This window comes from Eleutherodactylus coqui, chromosome 7, assembly GCF_035609145.1.
Source record: "Eleutherodactylus coqui strain aEleCoq1 chromosome 7, aEleCoq1.hap1, whole genome shotgun sequence".
Classification (NCBI taxonomy): Eukaryota; Metazoa; Chordata; class Amphibia; order Anura; family Eleutherodactylidae; genus Eleutherodactylus; species Eleutherodactylus coqui.
In genome coordinates, this window is record NC_089843.1 from 156,154,357 (window position 1) to 156,175,006 (window position 20,650).

General features: G+C 45.1%; 1 protein-coding gene across 5 annotated transcripts in view; it reads right to left on the reverse strand.

The window, feature by feature from the left end:
* The window catches only part of CAMK2D (calcium/calmodulin dependent protein kinase II delta), a 223,468-nt gene extending 208,178 nt beyond the window's left edge, over positions 1-15,290 (reverse strand). For 2 of the 5 annotated variants that reach the window (XM_066573876.1, XM_066573875.1), the window contains exon 1: positions 14,799-15,290. In XM_066573876.1, coding sequence (XP_066429973.1) covers positions 14,799-14,863 — 65 coding nt within the window. In that variant the 5' untranslated portion in view covers positions 14,864-15,290. The remainder of the gene's footprint in view (positions 1-14,798) is intronic. The other 3 variants (XM_066573877.1, XM_066573872.1, XM_066573874.1) reach the window with 3 other exon arrangements.
* Positions 15,291-20,650: the final 5,360 nt, after the last annotated feature.

Genomic DNA, 20,650 nt, shown 5'->3' on the forward strand with positions numbered 1-20,650 from the left:
CTGGCTGTTGAATGGGGCCGCTCATGCCGGAGAGCTGGTCACCCCGTCACGTGTGCCGATTCCAGCCAATCAGGAGGCTTGAATCGGCAATGGAACGCACAGAGCCCATGGTGCACCATGGGAGAAAACCGCAGTGCATCCCTGGGAAAGCACCAGTGGCCATCTTAGGGAGAAGATTTTTATAACTCCATATTTCGTCGGATCGGTGAGTAGCAAGCGGTTTAAAAACCGCTTTAAAAGGCTATTTTATGCCAGGGGGGTGACAGGGGGAATGGGGTAATGTAAAATTTTGATGTTTGCCGAGAGACAACCCCTTTAACCCCCCTTAAGGGCATGGCCTATTTTGGGCTTAAGGACGCAATGATTTTTGGCGGATTGTCATCTCCATTTTTCAAAAGTCATAACTTTTTTCCTTTTCTGTCGACACGACCATATAAAGGCTTCCTTTTTGCGTGGCGAACTGTAGTTTTTATTGGTGCTATTTTTGGGTACATTGACTTTATTATAAAACTTATTTTTTTATGATAACAGTGAGAAAATGCATCAATTCTGCCATAGATTTTGGTTTTTTTTCTTACAGCGTTAATCATGCAGCATAAATGACAAAATCCATTTCTTTCTGCGGGCCGTTACGGCTACAACGATACCAAAATTCTTACTTATTTTAGGTTTTTCCCCTTTTCTGCAATAAAAAACTTTTTGGAAATCCTTTTTTTTCTAAATCGCTGCATTCAAAGTCCTGTAACTTTTTTATTTTTCTATGTACGGAGCTCTGTAAGGGCTTATTTTTTTGCGAGACGAGCTGTAGTTTTTAGGCCGCCTGCAGACGAGCGGGTCGGATCCGGCAGCGAGAATTCTCGCCGCGGGACCCGACCCGAGAGCCTGCAGGGACGAGCGCGTACTCACCCGCGCCTGGCGGCCCCGGCTCTTTCATGTGCCGGCTGCCGCGCAGCCGGCGCATGCGCAGACCGGAGCCGGCGGCCGGGTGAGTGCATGCCCCGCACAAAAATAGAACATGCCGCGGTTTGTTTGCCGCGCGAGATTTCGCGCGGCCAAACCGCGGCCGTCTGCATAGGAGTGCGTATTGTAATGCACTCCTATGCAAACTTTCAGTGGCGGAAATCCCGCGGGAAATCCCACGGCGGGATTTCCACCCGTGTGCAGGCGGCCTTATTGGTACCATTGTGGGGTACATACGGCTATTTTAATCACTTTTATTGCTTTTTTAGGGAGGCAAAACGCTCAGTTTTTTAACTTTTTTTTCGTGCAGAATCAAAAGCATGTGCAACTTATTGTACACGTTGTTACGGACGTGACAATACCAAATATGTGGGATTTTTTTTAACCTTTTTTATGCTAATATGAGAAAAAGCACACTATTTTTGTCCCTCTGGGGCACTTACAGCACTGATGATCGCTGTGATTAGGCATTGTAGAACTACTGTCTTGCAATGTCTTTTCGCTTATACAGCGATCACAGGCGCTGTTCTCTGATCCTGTTGCCATGGTAACCAGCCGGGCTCCCTACGATTATATCGCGATAGCCCAGCAACTTCACAGAGGGAGTGCGCTCCCTCTGTGAACCCTTCCCTTGCCGTGATCTACATAGATCGCGACAGGGAAGGGGTTAACAGCAGGGGGCGCATCTTCAATGCACCCCCGCTGTTACAGCGGGAGGCCGGCTTATGATCTTGCGCTATCCTCAGGACATAAGTTTACACCCTGTTGCGGGAAGTACCCCGCTGCCAGGACATAAACTTACGCCCTGGAGTGGGAAGGGGTTAAGGTACAAAACAGCCTGGTTAAGTGCGGATTCTCCATTCAGCTCTATGGGCTGCTTGAACTGTGGATCGTCTGCGCAGGTGCCCCGCGTGGATTTCACACTTAATAGACAGCCCTTTTCACCTCTCTATCACATTGCCTTCTACCTTGGAGGGTGGCTATGGGTGCCTGGGTGGGGCTGTCAGCGCTGTGCTGCCACCTGTGAGTTGCTGAACAGAGCGGTATGGAGGTGCATGCTGGAGTGCCGAATCCAAAGGCCATATAGACAAAAAGTGCATGCGTTTTGGCTGTAAATTCAGGGTTTAAAGGAAAAAAAATGTATGCCATTTTGCAAATGCAGCTGATGGTGTGGATTGTACTACATCCAGACCATCCATATAGATGCACCCACTGGGGTAACTATAGGGGATGCAGTTGCACCTGGGCCCAGGAGCCCCATAAAGCCTCTCTTCTCCATATAGGGAGCCCAGCACTATGAATAAAGCATTATAGTTGGGGGCCGGGAGCTTCAAGTTGCGCCTCTGTTAAGGGGATAAGAAAAGTTGGGGAGCCCCCAAGATAAACTTTTGCACCCGGGCCCATTAGCCCTTAGCTATGCCCCTGGATGCACCCCAATGCAGATAGTAGAGGAAGAAGTGAAGAGTCTGGAAACAACTTATCTTATTGGGTCAAAAGCTGAAAGTCAAAAAAAGCAGGAGGAAATTCTAAAAAGGGAGCCGGTTATTAGTTTTTCATCAGGAAAACTGTCACAGCGCTATGTAGAGGTGGGTGAGAGGAGATCATACTTCCGCTTAGTAGTGTTGTTTTACCAGTAGGTCTCTGGAAAAAAAATTGCAATCCTCCGCTTAACGCTCTATGAAGAGCTATAAGGGCGGGACTACTTTCTAAAGTGCCCTCTAATCTGTCCAATGAGCTGCTCCAGAGTTCTGACAACTACAGGGGTCTCTTGTTTGGACCCTATGCAATTTGTCTACCAAATATGAACACAGCTTTACAGCAGAAACTATGCATGGCAACAACTCCAATTCTTAGATTTTTTTTTACAAATTCGGAAGCATAATAAATGCTAAAGAGGATATTTCAGTAATACACGACTGTAGTCCAGAATACTCATCTGAACACACTAGCAGCATTCACTGCGTGACAAGCGTAAAATGATAATTACAATCATAATGATTTGTACAAGCTTCTCAGCATCAAAGATGAATTCCGTTTTTTTCATGGACACACAAAAAAAGTCTGCTATTTTTACAGGCTGTCAACAACCCTGAATGCAACAGAAAAAAACAACAGGTTTTCAGGTCAGTAAGCCATTATGAACACAAACTCACACATTGCAATAAGTCTAGTTGCAAACTGTTGAGTATACAAGTGCCAAAAATGAACACACAAAATTAAGTGCGTCTACCCTGGTGCTGCAATTTGTTAAGGGCAATGCCCATGCAGGACTTTGTTGTGCCCAGACAGCTGAACACATATCAAAGAGCAAACCAAATAGTAGCTCCAGACATTAGTTAGCAGGTGGGAACAGGATTTACCTGCGTGTCAATCATTGGGTCTTACATATGCATCCGGAGGGGCAGGTGGCATTCTACCGTCTACCATCTGAAGTAGTCAGGACAACTCTCCTTCCTCCAATCTGTGCTGTCAACAAATGTGAACGCCATATACTAGAATATGAGTCTTTTGAAAAGCCCCTTCCACCAGACAGAGACCACCACTGGTTCCCCAATAATCACAGTTGGCTGCAGTAGTCCCAGTAACCTCTGCAGTCCAGAAGTACCACGTTAGCAGTTTATTCCTTACATGAAGCTTCCTGCCTCTGGTAACAGTGGAGCACATAGCCCCGTTATCATCAGAAGCCATAGTAAACTTCTTCTGTCCAACATGAGACATCACAGACCAACTCTACTAGATGACGGCCATAGAATGCATGTAGGATAGGGAGCTCCGGGGTGCACAAAATACTGTCATCCTAAGGAACCCCAAGGACCCTGCTGCCAGAAAGGTGACTACAAGTACTAGAACATATTTCTGAAACATATTATAGATTTCCATTAGAGTCCTAAAGCTTCAAGCTTTTCCAGAACATTGGCAGGCTCTATGAGCGGTGACCCCCAAACCATTTCCCAAAACAACTACTTCCAATGGCATGGCATTGAGCACACCCAGAGGAAATAAGAGTAGCCAAAGTCCCAAAAAATAAAGGCGTCCTTTCACCTTCAACAAACTGTCGTTGAATCAATCACTCATCCAAGAGCTGTTTCCCACGGCTGCGCCATACATGTGATCATTCAGCTGGGACGAAACGTTTGTGTGTTTAGGGAGGTAAGCTGCAGCCAGACACCTCCAGTAGCAGATTATCTCTGAGCGAACAGAAGGATCAGGCACTGAAATTCAACATCTCTGATCCTTCTTCCACCCCCAACCCTCAAACATCACGTGTCGGGGGAAGATTGAGCAGAGAGTTGTCCAGTCCTGCCATTATCGGGGTCTTCAAACTAAAGTTATTTAAAATGGACAATCTGAACCAAAATAACTTTAAGTGAAATATAACAATGAATGATTGATTGTTCAAAGGCCTCCTTGCACGTGGGCGGGACGTACTGGAGCACGCATGTGGGATCCCCGCAGCGGAATTCGTCCCAATGCCCAGCCGGTGACCCCTGTGTACCTGTCCGAAGGCTCTGCACAGCGCTGCGGATGTGCCAGACGGCACTCTATCTCGCATGCGCAGTAGCTGCCGGCGCTCTGGAGAGCCGCGGATCCCGCGACACTTCCGCAGTGCTCACTGCGGAAGTGTCGCGGAACAGCTGGCTTCTATTGACTTCAATGGAAGCCGTCCGTGCGTAACCGCCACAAAATCGCAGCATACTGCGATATATTCTCCGTGAATGAAAAATTGCAATCGATTTCCGCTCGTGGAGATGAAATGACGTTTTGCCATTGAATACTATGGGCTGTATTTGCTGCAGAGTCCGTAGGCGGACACCCGCCGTGGACTCTGTAATGCAAATACGCCCATGTGCAGGAGTCCGTAGCCAACTAACTGCAGACTCATCGTGTGGAAATAAGTCTGCTGTGTCTATAATACCAGGAAGTCAGACAAAAGATCTTTTGTTCACATAACTTATTTCCCGGAATGTTCCCAGAAAGATCGCCCGATGCCATTAACCCCGTAGGAGCCTATTTCGTGCCTTAAGGACCAAGTGATTTTCATCATTTCATGAGTCATAATTCGTTGAAGCAGCCATATGAGGGCTTGTTTTTTTGTGGGATAAGTTGCATATTTTAATGACCCAACTCTGGGGTACATATAATGCGTTGTGGAACTTTAATTACATTTTTAGGGGGGGCATGGGAGAAAATCTACAATTGCTTTTGGGCTTTGTCTTTACAGTATTCGCCATTCAGTAAAAATAACATAACGCCCTTATCTGGATCAGCACGATTACTGCGATACCAAGTTTATAGTTCTTTTTTTACTACTTTTGCACAATAAAAACACATTTTTAAAGAAAAACAATTGACTTTGAATTGACATATTTTAAGCTCCATGTTATTATTTTTCCAGTAGTGAAACTATGTGAGGGCTTGTTTTGTGCCGGGAGATTTTTTATTGGTACCATTTTGAGGTAAATATGGTTTTTGATTATGGTTTTTGTTAGGCTGACAAAAGGAAAATAGCAATTCTGACATTACTTTTATGGCAATCATCATGCACAACAAATAAAATATTGATACTTATGTGCTGCTTTTAAAAAAAAATTATGCATTTCATATTTCTGAAACATGTTTTTGTGAGGGAAATTTTAACTGGATTTCTTTTCTTTAAATTATTGAATTTGTTTGACACTATTTTTTAGTCTCTGAAGGCAACTTGAAGATGTGATCATTTGGTCGTTAGGATAGTACACTGCATTACTTAGGTACTGCATTCTACTAAGCCTACAACAGCAATGTATTAGACTCTGCTGCAGGTGGGGTCTAATAGACCGAATTACATGGTAAACATTGAGGCCTTTATCAGGCTTCTGGCTGCCATGAGAACCCATTGGTACCTTGGGATTGCATTGCAGGGTGCCGATAGGTAACATAAAGAGCTCACTTCTCTGACATCAGCAGCTGCAGCATGCAAACAATTGATTATAGCATGGAAGGGGTTAAACTGCTAGAGTTTGAGGTTTCTCCTATCCAGGTGGTCAGAGTAGGAGCCTGACTGGGTATTATTGTACCTTGATGGGGGGGGGGGGGGGGGGGGGGGGGAGTGCTCTCCATAGCAAAGCTATGCGTTCCCCGGATTATCGACCCGGGGAACGCAATTCAAACTCGCCCGTGGACAGGCAGCCTAATGCAGCTGTATGGTGAATGTTACTAGGCTGCCAGGACCTGCAGCCCAGGAAACTATGGGGCCAATCAGTATCAGGGGGCCTTCACACTGGTGTGAAAATTGTGCGGTATTTGTGCGTTGCGAGATGCACAAATCTCGCACATATAGGAAACCCGTTCCTTTGATGCATGGCACCACGTTGCAATTATATGCAGGAAAAAAAATAAATTGCAGCATGTTCTATCTTTTTGCGAAATTGCCCAATATTTTCGATGGGGACATCGATCCCATTGAAAACAATGGGGTGGTGGGGGGGTGACTCTGCAATCCTCTTCAGCCCCGCAGTGATGCTAGGCTGTATCCATGTGAAAAAGCCTTGCATCTACGGGGTTCCACATCGATTGTGAGGGTGATATCGGGCTGTGAGGTCAATTAAAATATTGGCTATCACTAAGGGATTCTATGTGGACTGAAGATGTATGGATGTGTCTGCAAAATGATCATTCACTGGGCAACTGTTCATTCTACTTCTATGTAATGTGTGAGAACCACTTCTAGACCAACATTAAAGGTCTGCGAACCTTACAGGTCAAACGCTAAACGCAAGAGGAATTCCCCTTTATAAGCTCTTAATGCTTCTTCCGATTACACAAATCAAGTCTGAATGTAATGAACTTCCAAAAGGCCAGAACAGCAGGAAACTTCCTGCGAATGACTGTAACTACAGAGGTAAATGGGATGCGATCTGCGGCGGGCGAGGAATTTTTCCACACTGACCTACATTCCTTGGGACTGAATCATGAGCAGCGGTGATAGCGCTGGATTTCACAGACACACTGAGGGATGACTGCACATGATGGAACACTAAACGTGCTGGCTGAATAGACTGTGCAAGAAGCTGCTCGCTGCCAATGACATTCCCTGCTGGATAGCGGAGATCTTGGGGCGAGGGATTCCCTGCGCAGGAAACATTCAGCTGAAAACCAGGAGACGTCTTAGCATCCATCTGTTAGCTGACAGTCATATTACATACATGCTGTCAGCGCAGATAACACAGGGCAGAGCACAGTTTCCTGCTCTGATACCAACCAGATATAGTCGGTAGTGGCTTGTGTGTCCGTATGCTGGCCATTCATATGCAAAACTACTGCTAGATCATCCATAACCAACGACAGACTCCAAGTCATAGATGCAGATTATTAATCATCCCGGGGAGGGAACAGGCCGAGGACGAGCCCATGTTCCTGAGCTCATAAAAACTGCAATACATGTACTAGGAGATCCCAAGCTAGCCAACACAGTAAATACAGTAGATATCTTGACTTTAGTAAAGCATTTGACAAAGTATCTCATACCATACTTATCGAATAAAAATGACCAAATATGGGATTGACAAGGCAACTGTTAGGTGGATTCACAACTGGCTGAGTGATCGTACTCAAAGAGTGGTCATAAATGGCTGCACATCCAAGTGGAAGAATGTATCAAGTGTTCAACATTTTTATAAATGATATGGAGGAGGGAATTGATGGGAAACTGATGAAATTTGCCAATGACACAAAGCTAGGAGGGATAGCTAACACTAGGGAAGAGAGAGATCTAGAAAAAAAAAGATCTAGAAAAGCTTGAACAGTGGGCGGCGACTAACAGAATGGTATTTAACAAGGAGAAATGCAAAGTCAGACATTTGGCCAAGAAAATCTTTAAAAAAGCACATACAGAATGGGAAGAATTGGGCTAAGCAGCAACACATGTGAAAAAGACTTGGGTATACTAATGGATCACAGACTGAACATGAGTCAATAGTGTGATGCAGCAGCCAAACAGGCAAGCACAATTCTGGGATGTATTAAAAGCAGCATTGAGTCTAGATCACATGAGGTAATTATCCCCCTCTACTCTTCCTTATGCCAACTTCACACAGGCATGAAAATTGTGCAAAATTTGTGCATTGAGAGACAGACAAATATGAACCCATTCTTTTGAATAGGGTCACAAACAAGCGATATTTTTCCTGCATGGCACGGTGATGCGATAATCAAATTGCGGCATGTCCTATCTTGTGCGTGCTCTCACATCGCACTGCCCATTATTTTTAAAGTGCACGCAATGCAATGTCTCCATATAAAAACAATAAGAGAAACGCAGAGACCCTCCGCCCCATCTGTCAGCCACGGCGGAGGTTCCTTGTATCCCTGAAGTGATGAGGTCTATTTTCACATGAAAACGCCTCAGGGATATCACATGGACGATATTGCTTTCGCCCATGTGAAGTAAGCCTTAGTCAGACCTCATATGGAATACTGTGTCCAGTTCTGGGCACCGTACTTTGAAAAAGACATTGACAAACTGAAGCAAGTTCAGAGAAGAGTTACCAAGATGGTGAGCGGCCTGCAAATCATGTACTATGAGGAACGGTTAAAGGATCTGGGAATGTTTAGCTTGCAAAAAAGAAGGCTGAGAGGAGACTTAAGGGGGTATACACTTCCGTATGGCCATATTAATGCACTTTGTAATATACATCGTGCATTAAATATGAGCCATACAGAAGTTATTCACTTACCTGCTCCGTTGCTGGCGTCCCCGTCTCCATGGATCCGTCTAATTCTGATGTCTTCTGGCGTTTTTAGACGCGCTTGCGCTGTGCGCTCTTCTCCCCTTCTGCTCTGTCCGGCACGAGCAGTGCTCTGGCTCCGCCCCCTTCTACGCGGCATCGCGTAGCTCCGCCCCGTCACGTGTGCCGATTCCAGCCAATCAGGAGGCTGGAATCGGCAATGGACCGCACAGAGCCCACGGTGCACCATGGGAAAGGACCCGCGGTGCATCGTGGGTGAAGATCCCGGCGGCCATCTTGGTGAAGGAAGAAGAAGGAAGACGTCGCAGAGCGGGGATTCGGGTAAGTAATATGTTGTTTTTTTTTAAACACATCCCTTGGGGTTGTCCTGCGCCGAACGGGGGGCCTATGGAAAAAAAACAAAAAACGTTTCGGCGCGAGACAACCCCTTTAATAGCTGTCTACAAAAATCTGAAGGACTGTCACAGTGCAGAGGGATCAGCCCTATTCTCATTTGTACAAGGAAAGACTAGAAGCAATGGGATGAAACTGAAAGGGAGGAGACACAAATTAGATATTAGAAAAAACTTTTTGACAGTGGGGGTGATCAATGAGTGGAACAGGTTACCACAGGAGGTGGTGAGTTCTCCTTCAATGGAAGCCTTCAAACAGAGGCTGGACAGACATCTGTCTGGGATGATTTAGTAATCCTGCATTGAGCAGGGGGTTAGAACAGATGACCCTGGAGGTTTCTGCTACTATTCTATGATTCCATATACGGATATGCCAAATATGTGTGAGCTTCTTAGCATAAAAAAAGGACCTGCAGAGTCCTCTGGAAAGCAGTAAAATCTACATACCTACAAAACCGCATCTTTACTAATTCGTGGGGGAAGGCGGGCTAAGGCCTCCCTCAAACAAGGCGTTTTGTACAGCTTTTAGCGCTGCCTTTTCAGCCCAGCGCTAAACGCTGTACAAGGCTCCCATTCATTTCAATGGGGCTGCTCACACAGGGCTGAAAACGCAGCGCCTTTCAACGCTGCGCTTTGACAGCGATGCATGTTCTATTTTTGGGCGTTTTCAGCCCTGCGTCGCCCATTGAAATGAATGGGCAGCGGTTTCAGCACTGCTGAAAATGCGGCAGCGTTAACTGCTCACCGATTTTTTTGGGGGGGAGGGCTTGCAATAGAAGCCCTACCCCAAAAATCAGTCCCTGCTAGGCTAGATAGAGAAAAAAAGAAAGTAATATTCACCTAGCCGCTGAGGTCCGGGTCAGGGCCGCTGCTTTCTGCCGCTGATCCGGACTTCCCCTGCACTCCCAAGTCTATTGCCGTAGGCCAGGTTTGAGAACCACGCCTCCAGCAATAGAGTGCTGTGATTGGTTGCCGGCGCTAGCTCGATGCCCAATCACAGCCCTTAATTGACTGTCTCAGCCAATCAGAGCTTGCCGGCGCTGATTGGCTGAGACAGTCAATGAAGGGCTGTGATTGGACTCGAGCACCGCTTTTTCCGAGTAACTGACTACTTGGACGAAAAGATTCGGGGGGCGCCGGGGGTGCGCAGGGGGTTGCAGAGGGGGGGGGGGGGAAGGGAGGGAAAGAATTAGGTCCAAAATTCACTGTGGATAAAACATTAATGCATCTCCCAGCGCTCAGAGCTGCATTCATCAGATACAGAGCTCCAAATCCCCAACACGACAAAGTGAAAACGGCTATTCCCATCACTGAAAGCTATGGCATACCACTAAGGATATGCTAGCACTGGCTGACTGGTGGGGTCCAACTGCCGGGACTCGCACCGATCCTGAATGGGCTGTAGCGCTGGTTAGGCACTGCGTTCCTAGCACCATTGTGCGGCACAGCTCCTATGAGAAGACCAATCCTTTAAAGGGAACCTGACATGTACTTTATGCTATCCTCACTGTGATCAGCATAAAGCCGTGACAGACATGCTGATGTCAGCAGCCCGTTAGTTATGATGTAGTGTTCAATAGTCTTTTTTAAGAACTTACAGCTTGTTCCTGCAGCAAGAGAAAAGTCTATTTCATTCATAAGGCCCTGTTAGCCCCACCCACACTTGACAGTCCTCTAGCTATTACACAGCATACTGAAAAAGCTGCCAATCAGAGGGTGGGCGGGGCTAGCACCATCCCATGTATAAACTAGGCTCATCTCTTGCTGGGAGCTGCAGGTACATGCTGTAAGTTCTTATAGACCACTGTACGTTACACTATTATAGACCCACCACTGGAATCAGTGAGAACAGCATATTTCAGCACGACAGTTTCCCTTTAATTAACATTTTGGCAGCCTACAGCCCCCTGGGGGAAAACTTAAAGGGGTTGTCCCGCGCCGAAACGGGTTTTTTTTTTTTACCCCCCCCGTTCGGCGCGAGACAACCCCGATGCAGGGGTTAAAAAAACAAACCGGAGAGTGCTTACCTGAATCCCGGCGGTCCGGCGTCTTCATACTCACCTGCTGAAGATGGCCGCCGGGGTCTGCTCCCTCCGTGGACCGCAGCTCTTCTGTGCGGTCCATTGCCGATTCCAGCCTCCTGATTGGCTGGAATCGGCACGTGGCGGGGCGGAGCTACACGGAGCCGGCATTCTGCACGAGCGGCCCCATTGCAGACAGCAGAAGACCCGGACTGCGCAAGCGCGGCTAATTTGGCCATCGGAGGCCGAAAATTAGTCGGCACCATGGAGACGAGGACGCCAGCAACGGAGCAGGTAAGTATAAAACTTTTGATAACTTCTGTATGGCTCATAATTAATGCACAATGTATATTACAAAGTGCATTAATATGGCCATACAGAAGTGTATAGACCCACTTGCTGCCGCGGGACAACCCCTTTAACAGCTGACTGCATCCTGTTTTAGTATAGAAGGCTACTTCTACTGGGCAACCAGAATTGTATCCACTGAAGTGACTGTCCAGGCCTGGAAGATGACCGCACCGCTTCTGTGACTACCTGATGCACACTGTACACTAGTAGGCATCATTAGTATAAGGGGATCTCACACAGATGCTTTCTAATTATGGAATCCGCAATTAATCACCGTCCGCGTGGGAGTTCTACAGCAAAACGCAGATATTGAAAGGCATGGGCGTTCACTTTTTTTAAGTCAATGGAGGCCATCCGACCCACAGCCAATTAGCATTGCGATGAGCTGCGGGTACCCATGTCATCACTTAGCAATGGTACAGACATTAAAAAAAAAAAAAAAAATTGTACTGCGCATGACCAATGGCGAGCTGCTAAGGTCATCTACATTACAGGTAAATCAGGTATACAGGGTGCCTGGCCGGGCTTATAGCCAGAATCCGCTGTGGGCCTCTCGCATGCGGAATCTGACCCGTTCGTGCGAACCCGGCCTTAGGCACTAAATGCTGCATTGATTAGTCAGTGCTGCCCACATAAGCAGTATGTAGCGTCCTAAGACTACTAAAGCTACACAGTGTGCATCAGATAGTGGGAGAAGCTGGTGCAGCCATCTTTAGTTATCCAGGCTCGGAGGGCCCCTTAACTATTACTATATCAGAGCTCCACCCACTATAAAGTAATATAAAAACAATCTATTCAGAACTTTGGACAAGCGCCGTGTAAAAGAAAGACCGTCTTATACTCATCCGGAGTTACAGCCGCAGTTGCACTAATTTCTATAATACGATAGCTACGGCAACTAATCCATAACCGAGTTAGCCATAAAACCTATGGGCTAGCAGTGTCACACGTATGGCACCTGTCATTGCATGCTGTATTATAGAGGTATTTGCCACACAAGCATAGTTCCTTGATGGAGTCAGGTGCCTTATGGAGGCACAGCAGCACCCATGGTGCCCAACGTGCACCCAGCTATGTGCATGAGGACTGCGGTTCGGGTCACACTTATATTAGGCATTGCAAACATAAATATGAATGCCTCACAGACTAACTAGTCAGCACAGGGGGGGCAAATCCTAGAAGATAATCGTGGATCTGTCAAATAATAACATCTCTGTCATAGTCATCAGACAGAAGAGCAGCCGGCAGCTCTGCCATCAGATTACTGTACAGTGCCAGAGGGCAGGACAATGCAGGGGCGCTGGGCATATCACACAGGGTTGTAGATAGATAAGCCAGGCAGTGATGTCTGAAGCTCCTGGGGATCTACATGTACATTGTGGAAGCAGACGGTGGTACCCAGCAGCCCCCTTGCACAGATCCTACTGACTAGGGTATCCTTACTGACAGTCATAAGGGGCGTGGCTAAAGGTGTTACAGTGTAGCAAGTTATGTCTCAGCTATTCTTCATGTTATCAGCTGGGATACAATGTTCCCATAAATACATATAGAATATCTGGGGCAGAAGCTCTGCACATGACTAGAGTGTGTCCTGCAAATAACACTACTGATATGTGACCCCTGCATGTAGGGGAAATACAAGTCTGTATATAGCACATGCATGTGGGATATATATGGAGGTGGAGTACATGTATGCAGGAATTATATATCCTATATGTATGTATTGTGTAGATGGACAGTATGTATGATTATATATGGTATGTGGAGGTGAGATACAATGTTTGTAGAGATGGATACCATGTACAGAAGAGATACGAGGAATGTACAGTATTTGTAGGAGATACACTACATGTACAAATGAGACATAACAGTATATATACACATGGATGTATAGAGGATATAAAAGTAAACCGTGTGTATACAGAAGAAATACAGGTATGTACAGAGGATATACAGTATGTACAGACAATATACAATGTGTATACAGGCATGTAGAGAGCATATAGTGTACATGGAGTAAACGGGTATGTACAGAGGATATACAGTATGCATACAAGTGCAGAGGATAAACAGTAGACAATGTATATACAGGTATGTACACATGATATAGTGTACATGGAGTATACAGGTATGTATAGAGCATATACAATGTGTATACAGGCATGTACAGACGATATACAATGTGTATACAGGCATGTAGGGAGCATATTGTGTACATGGAGTATATTGGTATGTACAGAGGATATACAGTATGCATACAGGTAAGTGCAGAGGATATACAGTAGACAATGTATATACAGGTATGTTCACAGGATATAGTGTACACTGAGTATATAGGTATGTAAACAGGATATACATTGTGTATACAGGTATGTACAGAAGACATACAGTAGTCAGTGTGTATACAGGTATGTGAAGATATAGTGCATATGGAGTACACATGTACAGAGGATATACAGTAGGTAGTGTAAACAGGGATGTATAGATATACAGTATGTATACAGGTATCTACAGAGTATATACAGTACATGGAGTTTACCGGTATGTACTGAGGATACATGCATGTACAGAGGATACAGTATTCATGGAGTATACATGTACAGAGGATACAGAGGACACACAGTAGGCAGTATGTATAATACAGGTATGTACAGTACATGGGTATACAGGTATGTACACAGGACACAGTAGGCAGCGTGTATACAGGTATGTACGGTACATGGAGTATACAGGTATGTACACAGGACACACAGTAGACAGTATGTATACATGTACAGTACATGGAGTATACAGGTATGTACACATGTATGTACAGAGTACACAGGGCACACGGTCGGCAGTATACATACAGGTATGTACGGTACATGGAGTATACAGGTATGTACAAGGCACACAGTAGGCAGTGAGTATACAGGTATGTACAGTACATGGAGTATACAGGTATGTACAGAGTACACAGGGCACACGGACGGCAGCATACATACAGGTATGCACGCTACATGGAGTCTACAGGTATGTACGCTACATGGAGTATACAGGTATGTACGCTACATGGAGTATACAGGTATGTACAGTACATGAGTATACAGGTATGTACAGTACATGAGTATACAGGTATGTACAAGGCACACAGTAGGCAGTGAGTATACAGGTATGTACGGTACATGGAGTATACAGGTATGTACAAGGCACACAGTAGGCAGTGAGTATACAGGTATGTACGGTACATGGAGTATACAGGTATGTACAAGGCACACAGTAGGCAGTGAGTATACAGGTATGCACAGAGTACACAGGACACCCAGTCGGCGGCCCCCAGGTGGAGGTGACATTAGCCCGGCACTTACTTCCCGAGCTCCTCGAACAGCTGGTACTCGTCGGTGAACCTGGTGCAGGTGGTGGTGGATGCCATGCCGCCTGCCCCCGGTCTCCTCCGCGGGTGGTGCAGGGTCGGGGTGCTGGGGGACGCGCAGCAGCGCACGAACACACAAGAGAACCGGCAGCGGCGGAAGGTGCGAGGGCGAAGGACGGCTCGTAGCCTCAGCCTGCCGGCGGCGGTGCCGCGCTCCTCCTGCTGCCCCTCTCCTCCTCCGCCACCTCTCCACCGCTGGACGCGCAGCACGGTCACCGCTCTGCTCAGCCGTACAGCGGAGCGGCAGGCAGCGGCGTCACCTCGCTGGCACCTGTGTGCGGGAGACTCATAGAGAGCGGCGGCCGGGACAGCCGACCAACTTCTACCCTGGGAGGCGCAGATAATCCAGCGGCAGCTACCTGTCGTCCGCCGGCTGCTAGCAATGAGCAGGAAGAGCGGTCCGGGCTGTGTGTGGGTGATGCGCTCCCGCTCACTGGGTGCCAGGCGGCAGCGCCCTCTAGCGGAGAAGCAATGACACAGAGGGGACGGCGAGAATACCAATCACCACGTCCTAGCCCCGGCCACTGCCACCTGCCCGCTATTCGACCGAGCCCAGGAGGAGCGGCTCACCTGCGGCACTACTGCCAGTCTACTGGACGTACTCGTCGGCATGCAGCAAGGATTGTGGGCGGACAGTGCGCCTAAAACGGAGCCGGATGACTTCTACTGTAGCACGAAGATGTAACATACTGTGCAATGTTGTATAGTGTAATATAGTATATAGTGTAACATACTGTCCAATGAAATATAGTATATAGTGTAATATAGTATATAGTGTAACATACTGTCCAATGTAATATAGTATATAGTGTAATATAGTATATAGTGTAATATACTGTGCAATGTAATATAGTATATAGTGTAACATACTGTACAATGTAATATAGTATATAGTGTAAAATACTGTACAATGTAATATAGTATATAGTGTAACATACTGTACAATGTAATATAGTATATAGTGTAACATACTGTACAATGTAATATAGTATATAGTGTAACATTGTATATAGTGTAACATACTGTACAATGTAATATAGTATATAGTGTAATATAGTATATAGTGTAACATACTGTACAATGTAATATAGTATATAGTGTAACATACTGTACAATGTAATATAGTATATAGTGTAATATAGTATATAGTGTAACATACTGTACAATGTAATATAGTATATAGTGTAAAATACTGTACAATGTAATATAGTATATAGTGTAACATACTGTACAATGTAATATAGTATATAGTGTAATATAGTATATAGTGTAACATACTGTACAATGTAATATAGTATATAGTGTAACATACTGTACAATGTAATATAGTATATAGTGTAATATAGTATATAGTGTAATATAGTATATAGTGTAATATAGTATATAGTGTAACATACTGTACAATGTAATATAGTATATAGTGTAATATAGTATATAGTGTAACATACTGTACAATGTAATATAGTATATAGTGTAATATAGTATATAGTGTAATATACTGTGCAATGTAATATAGTATATAGTGTAATATAGTATATAGTGTAACATACTGTACAATGTAATATAGTATATAGTGTAATATAGTATATAGTGTAATATACTGTGCAATGTAATATAGTATATAGTGTAATATAGTATATAGTGTAACATACTGTACAATGTAATATAGTATATAGTGTAATATAGTATATAGTGTAATATACTGTGCAATGTAATATACTATATAGTGTAGCATAGTATATAGTGTAACCAGAGGCCTAAATTGAAGCTCCTGGGCCCCAATGCAAAACCTGTAGTAGGGCCCCCAACTATAATGCTTTATTCATAGTACTGGGCTCCCTATATGGAGAAGAGAGGTCTTATGGGCCCCCTAAGGCTCCTGGGCGCAGGTGCAACCGCATCTCCTACACCCTCTATAGTTACGCCCCTGTGTGTAACATTGTATATAGTGTAATATACTGTACAATGTAATATACAGTAGCTCCGCCCCTGTTCTGCCCCTCCCATTGCAAATAGTGGCAAGGGGCGGAGAGGAGGCGGGAGCTCAGTGCACTGCTCCTGGCTCTTCCAGCCTCCTCCCCCTGCGGAGAGGACACCGTATATCGGCCGGGCATGAAAACCCAGCCGATATAGGGTCGTCTGAAGCCGCCCTAACATTGTATATAATGCAACATAGTATATAGTGTAATATACTGTACAATGTAATATACTGTAGCTCCGCCAATGTAATATACAGTAGCTCTGCCCCTGTTCCGCCCCTCCCATTGCAAATAGTGGCGAGGGGCGGAGAGGGGGCGGGGGCTCAGAGCACTGCTCTCGGCTCTTCCAGCCTCCTCCCCCTGCAGAGAGGACACCGTATATCGGCCGGGCATGAAAACCCAGCCGATATAGGGTCGTCTGAAGCCGACCTAACATTGTATATAATGTAACATAGTATATAGTGTAATATACTGTACAATGTAATATAGTGTAACATAGTATGCAATGTAATACACTGTATAATATAATATGCTGTATAGTTTAATATACTGTACAATCTAACATAATCTACAAAGAGATTGAATGACACGCTGGCTGGGGTGCGGCCTGGAGAGTGATGTGGGCAGTGTGAAATCAACTATTAGGGCTCCCACACAGGCGCATTTGTGTGCGTATTTGCAGCTGATAAATCTGTGCATGGAATGTGCAATGAATAGAACACATTGATTCAAATGGGTTCCTTCACACGTTTTTTCGAGTGCGCGGAAAAGATGTGACATTATCTTTTTTGGTGCACAATTGTGCCCCAAAGGCCCCAGTCTGCACGAAATTGTGCACTGAAATGCGCGATTTCATGCAGATAATAGAAGACACCTGGGACGAAGTAGGCTGGCCCAAATACCTAGTCTGCTTGCTGCTCATTCAAACATGGCGCTGCCAGGACCGCGCCAATGTGAGTGGTCCAGGCAGCGCAAAAAAGTACAGTAAAGACAGCGTTGCAGACGCGATAACACTCAGCCGCGCACGGTGCATAGTACATATGTCACAGTATCGTGAGCATATATGTGCTTATGCCCATGTGTTAGTTTCACATAGCCAACACTTTTGCACAAGACTTGCACAAACATGAACCCCATTCTTGTGACTGAGGTTATACACGTCGCAGCATGCCCTATCTTTGTGCCTGCTTTCACATCACATCACCCATTGCTCTCAACGGGGCCGGGGGCAGCATCGCACCACATGCTAGGTGCACACGAGTGCAATGCGATGTGAGGTTCCCTGTTGAAAACAATGGGAAACACTCCACGATCCTCTGCAACGGCTGTCAGCTGCACCGGAGGATTGCTACTTGCCTAAAGTATGTTCACCTACTGTATGTCCTTTGTATACACCTGTATACTCCATGTACACTATATCCTCTGTACATACCTGTATACACACTGCCTACTGTATATTCTCTGTACATACCTGTATACAAACTGTATATTACCTGAACACACCTGTATACTCCATGTACACTATACCCCCTGTACATACCTGTATACACACTGCCTACTGTATATTCTCTGTACATACCTGTATACATACTGTGTATCCTCTGTACACACCTGTATACTACATGTACACTATATCTTCTGTACATACCTGTAAACGCCATATACACTATATCCTCTGTACATACTTGTATACACACTGCCTACTGTATAATCTCTGTACATACCTGTATACTCCATGTACACTATATCTTTGGAACATCCCTGTATATGCCATATACACTATAACCTCTGTACATACCTGTATACACACTGCCTACTGTATATTTTCTGTACATAACTGTTTACATATATATCATCTGTACACACCTGTATATTCCATGTACCTTATATCTTTGGTACATACCTGTTTACTCCATGTACACTATATCCTTGTACATACCTGTATACACACTGCCTACTGTATATTATCTGTACATACCTGTATACATACTGTATATTACCTGTACACACCTGTAAATCCATGTACACTATACCCCCTGTACATACCTGTATACACATTGCCTACTGTATATTCTCTGTACATACCTGTATACTCCATGTACACTATATCTTTGGAATATCCCTGTATACTCCATGTACCTTATATCCTCTGTACATACCTGTATACACACTGCCTACTGTATATTCTCCATATATACCTGTAGACATACTGTATATTACCTGTACACACCCGTATACTCCATGTACACTATGTCCTCTGTAAATAAAACTTGCGATACAATGTAATATACCATACAAGGTAACACAGAATACAATTAAGCATGCTGCTCAAAGTAATATGCTGTACAATGTAACATGCTATACAATGTCATATGCTGTACAAGGTAACATAGTATATAATAAATACACGTGCCAAAAGTTATGGGATACCAGTATGTGGTTTGAAGTGGCTTTACCTCAGGTGACGCTTGGGAATGCTCACACCTACAGTATGTAAGTTGTGACCGGTTATTTTGTGAGTGAGGCTAAACACTGGCCAGCATGGTCATGGCAAGGTGAAGTGAATCATTGGAGTTCGAATGAGGTATGATAGTGGGTGCCAGACGGATGGGAAATTCCAATTCGGAAGTTGTTCAACCATTTAACATTCTTTGATCCACAGAGTCACGTGTGTACCATCATAGAAGGTATTACCACCCACAGGTGCTTAATGATTGCGACTAGCGCCAATTCTCTAGAATTGTCAATAAACAATTAAGGGGTGGGCACAGCCAATACTGTAATACCAAGTAGCAGAAGGCCTTCTATGTATGACGCTATGCATGGGGTGTTAGTGGCACCCCCCCCTTCTTGTGTGTCGATATAGGATGTTTGAGTGCTATATAATGCTGATGCAGTATTATACTTCATCTACGTATGTTGTAGTGTTTGATAGTGTTTTAGTTTAGCTTCTATACGTTGCTCTATGTTACTTGAATGTATTTTGTGGTTTGAATTATAATAGCATTTATGGAGCCCTGTGTGGCGCAGAGCGTTAAGGCAGCAGAAATGTAGTCCTGAGCTCCTGCTCACGACCTGAAGGTTGCGGGCTCGATCTCTGATTAGTTCAGGTAGCCAGCTCAAGGTTGACTCAGCCTTCCATCCTTCCAAGGTTGGTAAAATGAGGACCAGGCTTGGTGGGGAATAAGAGATGACTGGGGAAAGCAATGCCAACCACCCTATGAGTCAGTCATGGCTCGGTGTTTGCAACAGGGGACTTTACCTTACCTTTGTGCAGTGTCCCTTTTAACACTCTGTCACCTTAACTATATGTAATACTTTTCTAGTTTATTGGCATTTGATTCTTTTTGTGGGTGGGGGTGCCTTGTGTGTTCATTTTTTATTCTTAAAAAAATGAAGTCCAGACGCTCTGGCTCTGCACTGCGTATGTGCGGCTGTGCGCCAGCCGGCACATCGCAATGTAGAGAGAGAAGATGCAGGTGAGTATAAGCTCAGTACCGGGGCACAGGTCGCGTTGGACCCGGCCATGTGCAGGCAGCCTAAGAATAAGTTCACACGTAGATGATTTGCTGCAGATTTTGTTGCAGATCTGTAGTGGATTTCACCCCTTCAATTTGAATTCAATTGAAAGGCTGAAATCTGCTGCAGATCTGCATCAAAATTGGCTGCACATTTGTCACCAATCAGTGATGAGTGAACACACCCTAATTGAAAGATTTCTGCTGTACTTCTTTTGTATTTTGGACTCATTTCTGATTTTAGCTTACAAATACTGATGCAAAATGCTGACCAGAATGATGATGAATCA